Below are 18,317 nucleotides of genomic sequence, written 5' to 3'. Positions count from 1 at the left end.
TGTTCTCCCTCTCACCTGACTGAGCTCCAAAAATCAATTCACAGAAGCCAGTAGATAATTCCTTTTCAACTAATACTAAGCAAATAAAGAAGGTTCTGGATCCAGCTCAATCCTGCCTCTGAGCCATTTCAAATTCATAAGAGAGATTTGCAATTCCAGGGTCTCCGCAAGGCTTTTTTCAAGTAAGTCTCTTAGCATAGAGCACCGGCCCTGAAGTCAGGAAGACCTGAGTTCAAATCCGGCCTCAGACCAAACACTTGACACTTACTAGCTGTGTGACCCTGGGCAAGTCACTTAACCCCAATTGCCTAAAAATAAAAAAAATTTTTAAAAATCATAAAAGTCTCTTAGGGGTATCTAAACCAAAATGAACCTCATAAGTACCCACTGGCCCAGATGCCCATCACCAGAATGAGCAAGTAAATCAAGTGAACAAAGTCCCCTTACCACACGTGCTTATCAAAAAACATTAAGGTCAACAACAGTTGTTTTGTTTTTGTTTTTGTTTTTAATATAAACACCTTAAGGATAGGGATCATTTTTATTTTTGTCTTTATATTCCTAACCTAATTATCATATTATCTTACACAGTCAGCACTTTACAAGTATTTGTTGAACCAAACTGTTTTCTAGACATAAACTGTTTTCTAGACATCTAACTAGTCTTTCAAACCCTTTTTTTCTGTGACTAGCAGAATTACATAGAATATGTATATGGAACACAGAATAAACCCAAAACTGGTTTCACAATTCAAGACAATCATGGATTCCTAAAGTAAGGTGATATAGGTCAGGGTGCTATTTCCAATTAGACTATGCTCTAGTTCTAGATACATTAATAAATGCACAGTTAGCAGAAGAAGGCAGGTCAGATTTTCATGGCATGTTGATCTAGTCAGACCACAACTGGACAACCTGCATTTGGTTTTAGATACCACATTTTAGAGGGGAACATTAAAAAAGTGGAATATGTCCAAGAGGGTAACTAGGGCAGTGAAAGGATTCAAACCATGTCATACATGAATCGATCAATGAACTGGGGATGTTTAAGTCTAGAAAGAGAAAATTTAGTATGGAATATGATTAATGTCTTCAAATAACTAAACAGTTATAACCTGGAAGAAGGATTAGCTTTATTCTGTTTGGCTCCAGAAGTCAAAATGAGGAACAATGCATTAGAAATTACAAGGAAGCAAATATCAGTTTGATATAAGAAAGAACTTACTTAACAACCTGAGCTCTTCAATACTGGAATGAAGCTGTTTCACTACATATTAAGTACCCTGTTACTGGAGGTGCTCAAGCAGAGACTGGAATGGCTACTTGTTGCAGATATTTTTCCATGGGGTACTCAGATTTAATTACACTAAAAGTTTTACCAATAAAATCAATTAGCAATTAAAATCTTACTTGGATTACATACTAAAAAGGAAAAGTACTGAATAAAAACTTGCTACTCTGCATAAACAAAGTAGGTTGAGGTAGGTACCAGAACCTGTAATACACGAAGTCAAAATAAGTGTAGTTGCAAATAGTTCAACTGAGAAGAATTGTCAAAAAGTTAACTTAATGAAAATCACATAAAGGTACAACAAGAATCAGTGTGCGTGCGGGAAAAAGACAGAACTAAAGTTAAAACTTGCTAGAGCTTTCATTAAACAGGGAGTGGATGAAACCTCCAAAAGGTCTAAAAATCCAGCAATGAAACTCAGTGCAGCATACTTAGTTCCAACAATTTTAAAGATGAATCTAGTCAGAGCAAATCACTAGCAATAAATGTTACAGAAACACCAGAAAAGATTCTCTCTCCAATTTGTGAAGAACAAATGCTAATAAAATCCACAATTTAGATCACAAAAAATATTAGTAACAGTACTGATAAGGTCACTGTTAACAGTGCTGCTATCAAGATCCTAATAGTAATATCATGATACAAATAATATTTCAAGGCATTACAGAGTAAAGGAGAAAGCACTGGACTTCATAGTATCCTAGACCGGACCTGGAAGGGACTACAAAGACCATCTATCTAGTCCAGAGGATCTGAACCTTTTTTTTTTTAATGCTGTGGACCCTTTTGGCAATCTGGAAAGCTTATGGGAGGACCCCTTCTCAGAAAAAATGTTGGTTTTTTTAAAAATCTGGAAAGTTTATGGACCCCTTCTCAGAAAAATGTTGGCTTTTTAAATATATATATACATATATTCAGTATTTTCTTTTCCCCCCAATTACACATAAAAACAATTTTTAAGATTCTTTTTTTGAACTTAAGTTCAAAATTCTCTCCCTCCAAGCCTTCATTAAGAAGGCAAGCACTTTGACATAGGTTACACATGTGCAGTCATGCAAAACATTTCCATATTGGTCACATTACAAAAGAAAACAGACAATAAACCAAGAAAAATAAAGTGGTTTTTTTTTAAAGTATGCCTCAATGTGCATTCAGATCCATCAGTTCTTTCTATGATAGCATTTTTTTCATCATAAATCTTTCAGAATTGTCTTAGATTGGGGCAGCTAAGTGGCGCAGTGGATAGAGCACCAGCCCTGAAGACAGGAGGACCTCAGTTCAAATCCGGCCTCAGACCAAAGACTTGACACTTACTAGCTGTGTGACCCTGGGCAAGTCACTTAACCCAACTGCCTAACCAAAAAAAAAAAAAACAACCCAGAATTGTCTTAGATCACTGCACTGCATTGCAATCACAGTTGGCCATTGTACAATACTGCTGTTACTATGTACAATGTTCTCTTGGTTCTGCTCATTTCACTTTGCATCAGCTCATATAAGTCTTTTCAGGTTAGAGCAGTCTGCTTGTCATTTCTTATAGCCTAATAGTATTCCATTACAATCATATACCACAACTTGTTCAGCCTTCCCAACTAACAAGCATCCTCTCAATTTCTATTACTTTGCCACCACAAAAAGAGCTGAGATAAATATATTTGTACATATATGTGCTTTTCCTTTTTCTTTGATCTCTTTGGGGTACAGAACTAGTAGTAGTATTGCTGGATCAAAAGGTATGCACAGTTTTATCATCCTTTGGGCATGATTCCAAATTGTTCTCCAGAATGACTGAATCAATTCACAACTCCATCAACAGTGTGCATTAGTGTTCTAATTTTCCCACATTCCTGCCAACATTTATCATTTTCCTTTTCCGTCCTATTAGCCAATTTGATATGTGTGGGGTGGTACCTCATAGTTTTTTTAATTTGCATTTCTCTTATCAATAGTGATTTAGAGCATTTTTTCACATGACTATAGTTTTGATTACTTCCTCTGAAAACTGCCTGTTCATATCCTTTGACCATTTATCAGTTGGGGAATGACTCTTATTTTTATAAATTTGACTCTCTATATGATTGAGAAATTAGGCTTTATCAAAGAAATTAGCCATAAACATTTTTTCACAGTTATGATTACTGTGCATTTTCCTCTATCCTGTTTTTCCCTGTTTATCTTACTCTCTCCTTTCACCTTGTCCACCCTCAACTGTTTTGCTTCTGACTGCTACCTCCCCCAATCTTCCCTCCCTTTCTATTAGCCCCCTCCCTTTCTCTTATGCCCTTCCCCTCCTACTCTCCTGTAGAGTAAGACAGATTTCTATATCCAACTAAATTATTCCCTCTTTGAGCCAATTCCAAAGTAAGGTTCAAATGCTCCCCCTTACTTCCCCCAACTTCCCTTGCAATGTAAAAGCTTTCTTGTGCCCCTTTTATGTGAGATAATTTATCCTATTCTACTTCTCCCTTTCCCCTTCTGCCAGGCATTCTTTTCCCTTAATTTTTTTTTTTTTAGATATCATCTCATTATATTCAATTCATACCCAAGCCCTCTGTCTATGTATATTCCTTCTAACTGCAGTAATAACGAGAAAGTTCTTAGGAGTTACAAGTATCACCTTGCCCTGTAGGAATGTAAACAGTTTAACCTTATTGAATCCCTTATGGTTTCTCTTTCCTGTTTACCTTTTTATGCTTCTCTTGAATCTTCTGTTTAACTGCCAGATTTTCTATTCAGCTCTGGTCTTTTCATCAGGAATGCCTGAAAATCTTCTCCCTCACTGAATGTCCATTTTCCCCCTGAAGGATTATACTCAGGTTTGCTGGGTTGGTGATTCTTCACTGTAATCCTAGCTCCTTTGCCTTCCAGAATATCATGTTTCAAGTTTTCTGATCCTTTAATGTAGAAGCAGCTAAATCCCGTTTTATCCTGACTGTGGCTCCATGATATTTGAACTGTTTCTGTCTGCTTGCATCATTTTCTCCTTGACCTGGGAGCTCTGGAATTGGGCTATAATATTCCTGGGGTTTTCATTTTTGGATTTCCTTCAGGAGGTGATTGGTGGATTCTTTCAATTTCTATTTTACCCTCTGGTTCTTGAATATCAGGGCAATTTTCCTTGATAATTTCTTGAAGATGATCTCTAGGCTCTTTTTTTGATCATGGCTTTCAGGTAATCCAATAATTCTTAAATTTTCTCTCCTCCATCTGTTTTCCAAGTCAGTTGTTTTTCCAATAAGGCATTTTACATTTCCTTCTATATATATTTTCATTCTTTTGATTTTGTTTTATTGTATTGTGATATCTCATGGAATAATTAGTTTCCACTTGTCCAATTCTAATTTTTAAGGAATTACTTTTTTTTTAACTTGAGAAACATATTTTACATTTCTTTATTTTTGAAACTTGTCCAATTATAAATAAATAATCTTTGATATACACTTTTTTCAGACAGATAAGAGCAACAACCAAGAATACACTGAAAATGAGTTTACATTAAACAACCAATTACAATATGCAACCGGTCATTCAGTTACAATTTCAGTATGATCCAATATGTACACTATTTAAAAGTGGACCACTTTATATAAAACATAGATGTATACAATTTTCTTATAGGCCCAAGAGAATGAACACACATCAGAGCTCAAAAAAAAAAAGTTGCATTACAGGGTCTCTAAGAGTTGAAACACAAAAATGTTTATAAGCTTGTGAATTTTGGTAGCAAATACAAAAAAGTATGCCAAGCTACCCTATTCTTGTTGGCAAGTGCTGGAAAAATTGACAAGCTCCACAGGATTTTATACATATTATCAAGTCAAAATTTTTAAAAGATTATTACTAAAAAAAATTTTTTTTAAAATAAAAAAATAAAAAGATTATTACTTAGAGAGTTGACATCATGTAATGCCATGGATTCAATTTTGCACTGCATTTAGCTTACATCTCAGCAAACTATTTTACTAATAGAAGAATGCTTCGTTGGCAGGCACATCTTATCTTCTGTAAACTGTGGAGATCATTGCATCAACAAACTTGTAAGAAATCTTCAGATATCTCATTTTCCCAATCAATAAGGAATTACTTTCTTTAGTGAGCTTTTGTACTTCCTTTTCAATTTAGCTAATTCTACATTTTAAGGAGTTCTTCAATTCAGTGAATTTTTGCAAATCTTTTTCCATTTGGCCAATTCTGTTTTTAAAGATGTTATTTTCTTCAGTATCTTTTTTTTATACCTCCTTTACAAAGCTGTTGAATCTTTTTTTCATGATTTTCTTGCATTACCCTCATTTCTCTTCCCAATTTTCCCCTCTACCTCTATTACTTCATTTGTAAAATCCTTTTTGAGCTCTTTCATGGCTTCAGACCAATTCATATTTTTCTCAGAGGCTTTGGAAGTAGCAGTTTTGACTTTGTCTTCTGAATTTGTGTTTTGATCTTCCCTGTTACCACAGTAACTTTCTATGGGTCAGATTCTTTTTTCATTGCATGCTCATCTGCCTATTTCTTGACTTTTAACTTTATATGTTAAAGTTGGGCTCTGCTTCCAAGGTGGAAGTGGCACTGTCCCAAGATTCATGATTTTTGTGTAGCTGTTTTCAGAGCTAGTTTCAGAGGAGTGGGGTAATCTGTAAGTTTTCAGTTCTTCTGTGGATTTTTTGTTCAGCTGTTTTCAGAGCTAGTTCTGGGGGTCTGTAAGCTTTCAGTTCTTCCAAGGTGGTATGATCTAAGGAGAGGTATGTTTATTTCTCTCCTGGCCTGTGCTATGATCTTTGAGTGTCCACAAACGTTCTTTTCAACCCTAGAATTGTGACCAGGATCCCCACTCCCCTGAAGCCACAAGCTCTGGTGTGCTGGTGCTTCTCCTTGCAACCCAAGACTGTGACCCAGATCCAAGTATGGGTAGTGCAATAGAGTCCTGCACTGCCAGCAAAGGGACCCCTGTAATCTCCTTTGAACAGGTTTTGACCACCTGTTCAACCCCTTATCATCTGTGGACTAAGAGCTACAGAAGCCTCAGCTGCCAAGTTGATTCAGTCACCCCCAAGGCCTGCTGCTGGTTTGCTGGAGCAGAGCCTGTGCTGCACTGCACTCTACTCTCATGCCATGCAACAGACCTTTCCTGCCAATCTTCTGAGTTGTCTTGGTCTGGAACCCACTTCTATGGGTTCTGCTGCTCCAGAATTTGTTTTGAGCATTATTTAAAGTTGTTTGGAGGGGAATCTAGGAGAGCTCAGGCTCTCTTCTGTCTTTTCTCCACCATCTTGGCTCCACCCCTCCCCAAGAATGTTTTTAAATGTAAAACATGAAATACATAGTTTTATAAAGGAAATCAACTGTATTGAAATACAGCTAACAATTTTTTTTTGTTCACGCCCCAGGTTAAGAACCCCTAATCACTTAATTCAACCTTTCATTTCATAGATGAAGAAATTATAGCCCAGAGAGGTTATGTGACTAGGCCAAAGTCACATAAGTAAGTAAAAAGAGGTCAACACGAAGGTCTTGAATCAAAAGGTCTAGGTTTAGGTCCTGGCTTTGCCACAAGTTCTTAACTAGATCATACTGTTTAATTTCTATAAGATCTATAGTTTCCTCATCTATAAATAATCATATCAACATTTGGCCTATCATTTCTGAGGATCAAAGGAGGTCAATATATATAATGAACTTTGTAATTGTAAAGCACAGCATGTCATACATATTAAACACATATTTAACTTCTGTTTAATATGTTAGCTTTTTGAAGATTAAGTGACAAACATGAGAAAATGACACCTTTTCTATAAAGAACTTTTCCTTATTCACCCACCTACAAATGCTCTCTCATCTAATATCACAGAATCTTCTATTCCTTTTATGAACTTGTCATATTCTAATTTGCATTATATCTATCTGTGTACATATCTTATCCCCTTCCTAAAAGACTAAAAATCCCACGATACTACAGACTGTCTTAATTCATCTATGCTCCATTCTGAAGAATAAGAAAGGAAGAAGAAACATAGAGAGAATTCATTTCCTCTAAAGCATTCTAGTGTCTATATAGCATTTTACTGCTTATAAAGCACTTCTGTGTACATTAATTATCTCATTTACTCTATGTACAACAACCCTGTGGTAGGTTTTATCCCATTTTACAGAGAGGCCCATTTATTGAGGGCCAGATAAGTAGCATTCTCAAGGCCACATCAATTAATAACTATCAGAGGAAGGGCTCTGAATACCAAGTGCCCCTTTTACCCCGCTATACTCCTTCCTATCTATTTAGCCAGAGATTTTGGAAAATACTCCTTGCTTCCATGACACTATAACAGTTCTAAGAATTAACATGTATCAGAATTTGAGGATACATATAAACTATTACAATCAAGACAAGTTCTGATAGACTCTACAACCATTATAACAACAGTTTTTCTTTAAAAATAGAGAGCTTATAAACAAGAGACAGACAGCATTGTGAAATATAAAATGGATAATTTTGATTACATTAAATTAAGAACTTGTTGTACAAATAAAATCAATGTAGCCAAGATTAGAAAGAAAACAGAAAATTGGGAAAAAAATTTTATAGACAGCTTCTCAGATAAAGGTTTCATATCTCAAATATATAGAGCCCTCTGTCAAATTTATAAGAAATCAGTCATTCCCCAAATGACAGTCAAAGGATATGAACAGGGTTTTTTTTTTGATGAAGAAATCAAAACCATATATGGTCATACAAAAAAAATTCTATAAATTATTATTGATTAGAGAAATGCAAATTAGAACAACTTTGAGATATTATCTCACACCTATGAAGTTGGCTAAAATGATAGAAGGTGAACATGACAAATGTTGGAGGGATGTGGAAAAATTAGGACATTAATACACTATTGATGGAATTGTGAACTAATCCAACCATTTTGGAGAGTAATCTGGAATTATGCCCAAAGAGTTATAAAACTGTGTATACCCTTTGACCCAGCAATACTACTATCAGATCTGTTTCTCAAGGTGATCAGGTAAAAAGGAAAAGAAGCTATATGGTCTAAAATATTTATAGTAGCTCTCTTTGTCATGGCAAAGAACTGGAAATTGAGGGGATGCCTATCAACTGGGGAATGGCTAAACAAGTTATGGATGTGATTGTGATAGAATACTACTGTGCTACAAGAAATGATGAGCTGGCTGGTTTTAGGAAAAAAATGAAAAGGCTTGTATGAAATAATGAAAAGTGAAATGAGCAGAACGAAGAGAATGTCGTACACAGCAACAGCAATGTTGTTCGAAGAACAGCTGTGAAAGAGCAAGTTATTCTCACTATTATAAATACTCAAATCAACTACAAAGGACATATAAAGAAAGATGCTATCCATTTCGAGAGAAAGAACTGATAAACAGAAGTATGCCTAGTATGGTTTTACATTTATTTATAAATTTGTGTCAAGTGGTGGCCTTCTCTAGTGTGAGGCAGGAAGGGAGGAAGACAGTTGGGAACTTAAAATGTAAAAAAAATAAATTAATTTAATTTTTTAAAAAGCACATTACTTACCATAAACACCAACTCCGCATAGTCAATCAGGAAATGGAAAAGATATATTATTAGCGGTGTCTGCAAGATAAAAACAAAAAAGTTTAAGCCAAAACTCATATTATCAAAAGAAACAACTAGAACAAAATATTCCAGAACAACACAAAAACTAGAAGTTATTAGAACTGTAATCTACATCAAGGGAAAAAGTATCCATACATATAAAATCACAGAACCATCTAAATATTAACAATAAAATCTTAATAGCTTATATCTGTACTATACTTTAGAGTTACAAAGTGTTTTATATCTATTATGTCCTCACAAACTTAATGTGGCTAGGGCAAGATTATCCTTATTTCACACAGAGAAGATCAGAAAGTTAAGAAACTTTGTCCAGAAATAAGTCTCTCACTGAAGTGTCCTAAGTCCAATTCTCTTTCTCCTACCCCATGTCCTACTCATTAGTGAGATCTAAGAGTACAAAACCATTTCTTTCTCAATTTACCCAGATGAATATCTGTACTGTGGGCCTAGAAATAGAGATCTGGAAAGATAAGGTAATAATACTGTCAAGAAAGAAACTTTGCAGAAGTCTTTCTATATTCCCAAATAACCTCTCTGGGCATATTTCCCATGGCCAAGGTCTGTTTCTTCAGTTTATACAGCAATCATTTCCATCACAATTGTGATACCACTGTTATATGATGAGGACTTCAAACTCAGAATTATTTCTGATTTTTCAAAGGATATTTTACGTTACCTATTAAACAGCCAGTGTTTTAAATTGATTAGACTTTATTTGAATAGCAATAAAATATTTTTTAACACATGGAAAAGAAAGGGAACATTAAATACTTACTTCATGAAAAACTGCTCCAGAATAGGGAGACACTCCCAAATCCAACAGAGAGAGTCCTTCGACCACTGTAATGACAAAACAAACCAACACACATATCTAAGCCATTTGGACACATCAATACAAATCAAAAAAGTTAAGTCCTAAGAAACTCCGCATAGTCAATCAGGAAATGGAAAAGATATATTATTAGCGGTGTCTGCAAGATAAAAACAAAAAAGTTTAAGCCAAAACTCATATTATCAAAAGAAACAACTAGAACAAAATATTCCAGAACAACACAAAAACTAGAAGTTATTAGAACTGTAATCTACATCAAGGGAAAAAGTATCCATACATATAAAATCACAGAACCATCTAAATATTAACAATAAAATCTTAATAGCTTATATCTGTACTATACTTTAGAGTTACAAAGTGTTTTATATCTATTATGTTTGAATTTTGATTTTTCAGGCACTCACCTGAAAGTAATGGTTGACTCTTTTATTTAACCACCTACCATGTTGTGAAATTCCAAATGCCCAGATAGGAATAGCCTGAGAGTGGGGGGACAGGGAAATGAATTTGTTGGGAACAAACTTCAAGAATCATTGTTTTCCCCATGATTCTGGGATAATAATAACATATGTATATAGCACTTTGGTTTATAAAATGTTTCATACCCATTAATTGATTTGATTCTCAAATCCCTGTGACCTAGCTACAGCAAAATGTGGCATGGTAGATAGGCAATGAATCACATGAGTTCAAATCCTAACTCTACTTGTATGACAATGACTGAATCAGTTAACCTCTCTCAGTCTCAGTCTCCCCATCCTTAAAAATACCTACATCACCGGATTGTCATAAGGCTGAAATGAGATAATGTCTAAAGGGAAAAGCAGTAGTAGATGGAACACTGAGCTTGGAGTCAGGAAGATTTGGCTGACTTCAGTTTCTGACACTTACTAGTGTGACCCTCTAGCCAAGTCACTTCACTCTTATCCTCAATGTCCTTATTTGTAAAATAGAGAAAATAGCAACACCTACCTCATAGGATTATTGTACAGATCAACTGAAACAATCTATGTAAAACGCTTTGCAAAAACCTTAAAGCACTATATAAATGCAAGCTATAATTACTATCCCCATTTTAAAGATAAGAAAAATGAATATGAAAGTAAAGGCACTTGCCCAAGGTCAACTCAATTCAACATTTATTACATGTCCACTGTGTGCAAAGTCACATAGCTAGTATGTAGCAGAACCAACTCAGTTCTTCTGACTCTAAGTCTATACAGTTTTCTTTCCACACGACACTAAAGAGCTTCTGAAGATAATTATTTTGAATCTGTTAATTATAAGACCATAAATCTAAGGCAGAAAGGAACCTCAGAAATCATATAGTGCAAAGTAAAAACCACGTGGAAAAACGAAGGCATATTCCCACCAACCCAGCCCAACACTTTCAGCCACAATAAATAAGCTGCTTTCATAAAACCAACAATTCTAATCAGGACCCTGAGCAGCAGCAGAATGTCAATGGTTGCCTAGGAACAACTACTGTATAGAAGTACAGTGTTAGCACAATGGAGCGAGCACCAGATGTCATTTCTGTGTTTTGTTTCCCAGATGGTGAGTGCTACACAAAAGAAGCATATTCAGCCCACCAAGAAACAATTTCTCATCTCTCAGTCACCCCCTGACAAAGTAAGATTTAGAGCCTCCCAACTAAAGAGATATTTTCCTCCCTCAGAATAAAAAGGACCCGGGCATGTTGAAAAGAAGGCAATAACCCCTACTACTACAGGAGTGGTTCTCAAAAGGTATGCTATAGGATGCCATGAGCTCTCATTAACTGAGCCAGAAACTGTATGGAATTTACATTTACAAATGAACACTCAAGTCTCTTAGAAATTATATGAAACTTCCACATGCAAACAATCATATGTGCATGTGCAATTCTACTGACTCCTATACCATAAGATGCCATAATTCCTCAGAAATAAAAGAATGTGCTATGAGGAAAAAAAAAAAGTAGGACAGCCTACTATACTATACTTGTCGTTTTCCTCTACTTCTCAAACAACTTTTTTGTCTTATTTGACACCCAGTTTTCTGGGACAAGCCTAACTCAGGCCAGTCCAAGTTCAGAGTTAGAATGCAGGGAAACTCTAATAGACTATAAAATGCAATACAAACACTTTACTAATGGCAAAAAGTTCCCACTGAGCAATGGGAATCCAGCTAAAACCTCTAACATCAACTCTCCACAGCATGGGCCTCTTATGCTTCAGGCAACAAAGAAGCCAAACCAATGATGATCCTCAAAACAGCCTCCCTAACCCCTTCAACTACCCACACTACATAAAACAGATGCTGTTACTACCATATCTACCTTTTTACTACTAGGCTACGTCAAAGACTATAAATAATTTAATCACTTTGCAAGCACAGTTCTAATTCACAAAACAGTACTAGTAGGTCTGTCTTCCTACAGCTTCTCCAACACTGCCTGTTTTTTTCTTTTATTATCTTCAACAATTTTCTTGGAGTGTGATTAAACATTAATTTAGAAGGCAGCTAGGTGTCGTAGTTGGTAGAGCACTGGCCCTGGATTCAGGAAGACCTGAGTTCAAATCCAGCCTCAGACACATAACACTCACTAATGGTGTGACCCTGGGCAAGTCACTTAACCCCACTGCCTAACCAAAAAAAAAAGAATAAAATAAAATAAACATTAATTTAATTTACATTTCTATGTGGAACATTTTTTTTTCAGATAGCTATCAATAGTTTCCATTTTTTCTTTGGAAAATCATCTATTATTCCCCAACTGATAAATGGTCAAAACATATGAACAGGCAGTTTCAGATGAAGAAACTAAAGCTATCTATAGTCATATAAAAAAAATGCTCTAAATCACTATTGATTAGAGAAATACAAATTAAAACAACTCTGAGGTACCACTTCATACCTATCTGATTGGCTAACATGACAAAACAGGAAAATGATAAATGTTGGGAGAAGATATGGAAAAACGGAAACACTAATGTATTGTTGGTAGAGTTGTAAACTGATCCAACCATTCTGGAGAGCAATTTGGAACTATGCCCAAAGGGCTATAAAACTGTACATGGGGGGGGGGACCAAGATGGCAGAGTAAAAGCAGAGACCTGCTTGAGCTCTCCCCTAAGCCTCTCCAAATACTTGTAGAAAATGACTCTAAACAAATTCTATAGCAGCAGAACCCACAAAAAGACAGAGTAAAACAAATTTCCAGCCCAATACAACCTGGATAGTCGAAAGGAAAAGTCTGTTGCGCCGGGCTAGGAGAGAAACTCAGTCCAGTGTGGGCCACAGAGGTAAAGACCTGTCCTCAGTGAACCTGGAGCAGGCCTCAGGGAACTGAATCAAGGGGAGCTGTGGTGGTTTCCAGACTTCTCAACCCACAAACACCAAAGACTTAGAAGGTGAGTGGGGAAGGTCTGTCGGACCTGGGTAAGAGAGGAATGTGGTCCATTCCTGGTGCTAACGCAGCCCCAGGCGGTGGCCACAGTTGTGGTTGCTTCTGGAGCTTTTGGCCCATAGGTGGTGGGGGGATCGAATGGCTGATTAGAGGGAGATTAGAGGGATCTCTTTGCTGGCTCTGAGGCAGGATTCTCTTGCTTTGCCCATGCCTGAATCTAAGTCCTGTCCTGGGTGGCAGTCCTGGGGCAAGGAGGAGCACTAGCATAGCAGAGTTTGTGGCAGCAGTGCAGAGCGAACCCTCGTCTCATTTCCAGGGCAGAAAAGAGTGCGTGTGGTCACTCACAGACCAGAGCACAGGCCAGGAGAGGAGTAAACACCTCTCCTTAGATCATACCACCTTGGAAGAACTGAAAACTTACAATTCCCAAGAAGTATCTCTGAAAACAGCTGTAGAAAACCTGTGAAGTTTGGGACAGTACACCCTTCACACTGGAAGCAGAGCCCACCTTAAAAAAGAGTTAAAAAGTCAAGGAACTGGCCAGGAAGATAAACAAACAGAGAAAAAAACTCAGACTATAGAATCTTATTTTGGTGACAAGGAAGATCAAAACATACAACCAGAAGAAGATAACATCAAAAGCCTCCAAGAAAAATATGAATTGGTCTCAGGCCATGGAAGAGCTCAAAAAGAATTTTGAAAATCAAGTAAGAGAAGACGAGGAAAAATTGGGAACAGAAATGAGAGTGATGCAAGAAAATCATGAAAAAACAAACCAACAGCTTGCTAAAGGAGACTCCAAAAAAATGCTGAAGAAAATAATAACCTTAAAAAAACAGACTAGACAAAATGGCAAAAAAGGTCCAAAAATTCAATGAGGAGAATACATTAAAAAACAGAACTGGGCAAATGGAAAAGGAGGTCCAAAAGCTCACTGAGGAAAATAATTCTTTTTTTTTTGGTTAAGATTCATTCATTTATTTATTTTTAATTTTCAACATTTACTTCCACAAGATTTTTAGTTCCAAATTTTTTACCCATCTCATCCCTCCCTCAACCCCAAGACAGCATGCATTCTGAATACCCTTTCCCCTAATCTGCCCTCCCTTCTATTTCCCCCCCCACCCTTCTCTTATCCCCTTCCCCTTCTATTTTCCTGTTGGGCAGGACAGATTTCTATACTCCATTGCTTGTATATCTTATTTCCCAGTTGCATGTAAAAATAATTTTTTAACATTTGTTTTTAAATCTTTGGGTTCCAAATTTTCTCCCTCCCTCCCTCCCCACCCACCCTCACTGAGAAGGCAAGCAACTCAATACAGGTTAAACTTGTGCAGACATGCAAAACACTGCCATAGTAGTCATGCTGTAGAAAATTAACTATATTAGGAAAATAATTCTTTAAAAATTAAAATGGAGCAAATGGAAATTAATTACTCTATGAAAAATCAAGAAACAACAAAACAAAACCAAAGGAATGAAATAATAGAAGACAATGTGAAATATCTTATTGGAAAAACAACTGACTTAGAAAATAGATCCAGGAGAGATCATTTAAAAATTATTGGACTACCTGAAAGCCATGATCAAAAAAAGAGCCTAGGCATCATCTTTCAAGAAATTATCAAGGAAAATTGCCCTGATATTTTAGAACCAGAGGGCAAAACAGAAATTGAAAGAATCCATCAATCACCTCCTGAAAGAGATCCCAAAAGGAAAACTAGGAATATTACAGCCAAATTCCAGAGCTCCCAGGTCAAGTAGAAAATACTGCAAGCAGCCAGAAAGAAACAATTCACGTATTATGGAAACACAATCAGGATAACACAAGATTTAGCAGCTTCTACATTAAAGGACCGGAGGGCTTGCAATACGATATTCTGGAGGTCAAACAAGCTAGGATTAAAAACAAGAATCAGGGGGGCAAAGCCAAGATGGCAGCATGAAACCAGTGACTTGCTTAAGCTCTCCCCCAAACCCCTCGAAATACCTGTAAAAAAATGGCTCTGAACAGATTCTAAAGCAGCAGAACCCACAAAAAGACAGAGTAAAACAAATTTCCAGCCCAAGACAGCCTGGATGGTTGATCGGAAAGGCATATCATGCCAGGCGGGGAGAGGATTTCAGTTCGGCCTGGGCGTGCAGGCCTCAGCCAACCTGGAGCAGGCCGCAGAGGAATGAATCACAGGCAGCCGTGGTGGTTTCCAGACTCCTCAATCCACAAACGCCAAAGACAACTTAGAAGGTCAATGGGAAAAGTCTGTTTTTGCGGTGAGAGGAGCTAGATCTGAGGAGTGGTGGCTGCGTTCTGAGCTTTCTGACCCACAGACTGAGGGGGAATCAAGTGGCTGATCAGAGGGGGGATTGCAAGGGATCTCTTTGCTGGTGCTGAGGCAGGAATCTCTTGCTTTGCCCACGCTTGGATCTGGGTCACAGTTCTGGGTGGCGGTCCTGGGGTGAGGAAGAGCACTGGCTCGGTGGAACTTGTAGTGGTGATGGAAAGGAAACCCTCCTCACAGTTCCAAGAGAGAAAAGACTCCCTGTGGCCAGTCACTCAAAGCCCAGAGCAAAGGCCAGTAAAAGAGTAAACACCTCGACCCTCATCATACCCCCTTGGAAGAAATGAAAATTTACAGGGCCCTAGAAGTATCTCTGAAAACAGCTATACAAACCCCTGAAGCTTGGGACAGTACATTCTTCACATTAGAAGCAGACTCTTACCTTAACAAAGAGTTTAAAACTCAAGTAGTTGGCTGGGATCATGAGCAAACCTCGCAAAAAGAGTCAGACTATATTATCTTACTCTGGTGACAAAGAAGATCAAAACATACAACCAGAAGAAGACAACAAAGTCAAAGCTTCCACATCCAAAGTCTCCAAGAAAAATATGAATCCATTCCAGGCATTGGAAAAGCTCAAAAGGGATTGTGAAGGTTTCTTTTTTTTTTTTAAGGCAATTGGGGTTAAGTGACTTGCCCAGGGTCACATAGCTAGCAAGTGTCAAGCGTTTGGTCTGAGGCCGGATTTGAACTCAGGTCCTCCTGACTTCAGGGCCACTGCTCTATCCACTGCACCACCTAGCTGCCCCTCAAAAGGGATTTTGAGAAGCAAGTAAGAGAAGTAGAGGAAAAATTGGGAAGAGAAAGGAAAGCGATGCAAGAAAATCATGAAAAACAAGTCAACAGCTTGATAAAGGAGACCCAAAAAAATACTGAAAATATTTTAAAATAGGCTATTTTAAAAAATAGCCTAACCCAAATGGCAAAAGAGGTCCAAAAAGCCAATGAGGAGAAAAATGCCCTAAAAAGAAAAATTGGCCAGATGGAAAAGGAAGTCCAAAAGCTTACTGAAGAAAATACTTCCTTAAAAATTAGAATAGAGCAATTGGAAGATAGTGACTGTATGAGAAATCAAGACACAGTAGAACAAATCCAAAAGAATGAAAAATTAGAAAACAATGTGAAATATCTCACTGGAAAAACAACTGACCTGGAAAACAGATCCAGGAGAGAGATTTTAAAAATTATTGGACTATCTGAAAGCCATGATCAAAAAAAGAGCCTAGACATCATCTTTCAAGAAATTATCAAGGAAAATTGCCCTGATATTTTAGAACCAGAGGGCAAAACAGAAATTGAAAGAATCCACAGATCTCCTCCTGAAAGAGATCCCCAAAGGAAAACTCCTAGGAATATTATAGCCAAATTCCAGAGTTCCCAGGTCAAGGAGAAAATATTACAAGCTGCCAGAAGGAAACAGTTCAAGTACTGTGGAAACACAATCAGGATAACACAAGATTTAGCAGCTTCTACATTAAGGGACCGCAGGGCATGGAATATAATATTCCGGAGGGCAAAGGAGATAGGATTACAACCAAGAATCACCTACCCAGCAAAACTGAGTATAATCCTTTACGGGAAAAAATGTTCATTCAGTGAAACAGAGGACTTTCAAGCATTCTTGATGAAAAGACCACAGCTGAATAGAAAATCTGACTTTCAAATACAAGACTCAAGTGGAACATGAAGAGGTAAACAGGAAAGAGAAATCATAAGAGACTTATTAAGGCTGAACTGTTTACATTCCTGCATGGAAAGATGATATTTACAACTCATGAGACCTTTGTTAGTATTAGGGTAGTGGGAGGGGAAAAATTATATGTATGTATGGATAGATAGATAGACAGATAGAGAGATAGATAGATAGATAGATAGATAGATAGATAGATAGATAGATAGATAGATAGAGGGCACAGGGTGAGTTGAAGATGAAGGGGTGATATCTGGAGAATAAAATTAAGGGATGAGAAAGGATTATACTAGGAGAAGGGAAAAGGAAGAGGTAGAGTGGGGTACATTATCTCACACAAAACATATAAGAAATGTTCTTACAGTGGAAGGGAAACAGGGGAAGGTGAGAGGAAATGAGGGAATCTTATTCTCATAGGATCTGGCTTAAGAAGGGAATAACATACACACTCAATTGGGTATGGAAATCTGTCTTACCCTACAGGAAAATAGGGGAGGAAGGGGACAAGAGAGCAGGGGGATGACAGAGAGAAGGGCAGATTGGGAAAGGGGTAATCAGAAGGAAGTACTTCTAGGGAGGGACAGGGTCAAAAGAAAGTTCAGAATAAATGGGGGGGGCAGGATAGGATTAAGGGAAAGAGTTAGTTTGTCACAACATGTCTACTATGAAGTATTTTGCATAACTGCACATGTATGTCCTGTATTGACTTGCTTGCCTTTTCAATGAGGGTGGGTAGGGTGGGACGAAGGGAGAAAATTTGGAACCCAAAGTTTTAAAAACACTTGTTTTTAAAAAAAAATGTTTCCACATGCAACTGGGAAATAAATACAGGAAATGAGGTACAGAAATCTATTCTGCCCTACAGGAAAATAGAAGGGGAAGGGAATAAGAGAAGAGGGGGAGAGATGGAAGGGAGGGCAAACTAGGGGAAGGGGTATTCAGAATGCATGCCATCTTGGGGTGGGGGGAGGGGCAAGATGGGGTGAAAATTTGTAATTCAAAATCTTGTGGAAGTAAATGTTGAAAACTAAAAATAAATAAATTTATATTAAAAAAAGAAAATAAATGATTTTCTTTGTTACAAAGAAGAGTTCAATGGTGGGAGGGGGAGGATTTTAAAGGGAAATAAGTGCTCAAAAAGAAAAAGTAAGTACACACACCTACATTATAAATG

General features: G+C 37.2%; 1 protein-coding gene across 1 annotated transcript in view; it reads right to left on the bottom strand.

Moving 5' to 3' along the window:
- The window catches only part of PIGU (phosphatidylinositol glycan anchor biosynthesis class U), a 126,326-nt gene that overhangs the window by 78,821 nt on the left and 29,188 nt on the right, over nt 1-18,317 (bottom strand). The window contains exons 2-3 of the mRNA XM_020998862.2: nt 9,667-9,731; nt 8,826-8,885 (exon numbers count right to left, since the gene is read on the bottom strand). Coding sequence (XP_020854521.1) covers nt 8,826-8,885; nt 9,667-9,731 — 125 coding nt within the window. The remainder of the gene's footprint in view (nt 1-8,825; nt 8,886-9,666; nt 9,732-18,317) is intronic.

Source organism: Phascolarctos cinereus, unplaced genomic scaffold (assembly GCF_003287225.1).
Source record: "Phascolarctos cinereus isolate Bilbo 61053 unplaced genomic scaffold, phaCin_HiC Scaffold_2;HRSCAF=192, whole genome shotgun sequence".
Lineage (NCBI taxonomy): Eukaryota > Metazoa > Chordata > Mammalia > Diprotodontia > Phascolarctidae > Phascolarctos > Phascolarctos cinereus.
Note: the sequence above shows the minus strand (reverse complement) of the source record. Positions and strands in the feature narration are given on the sequence as shown.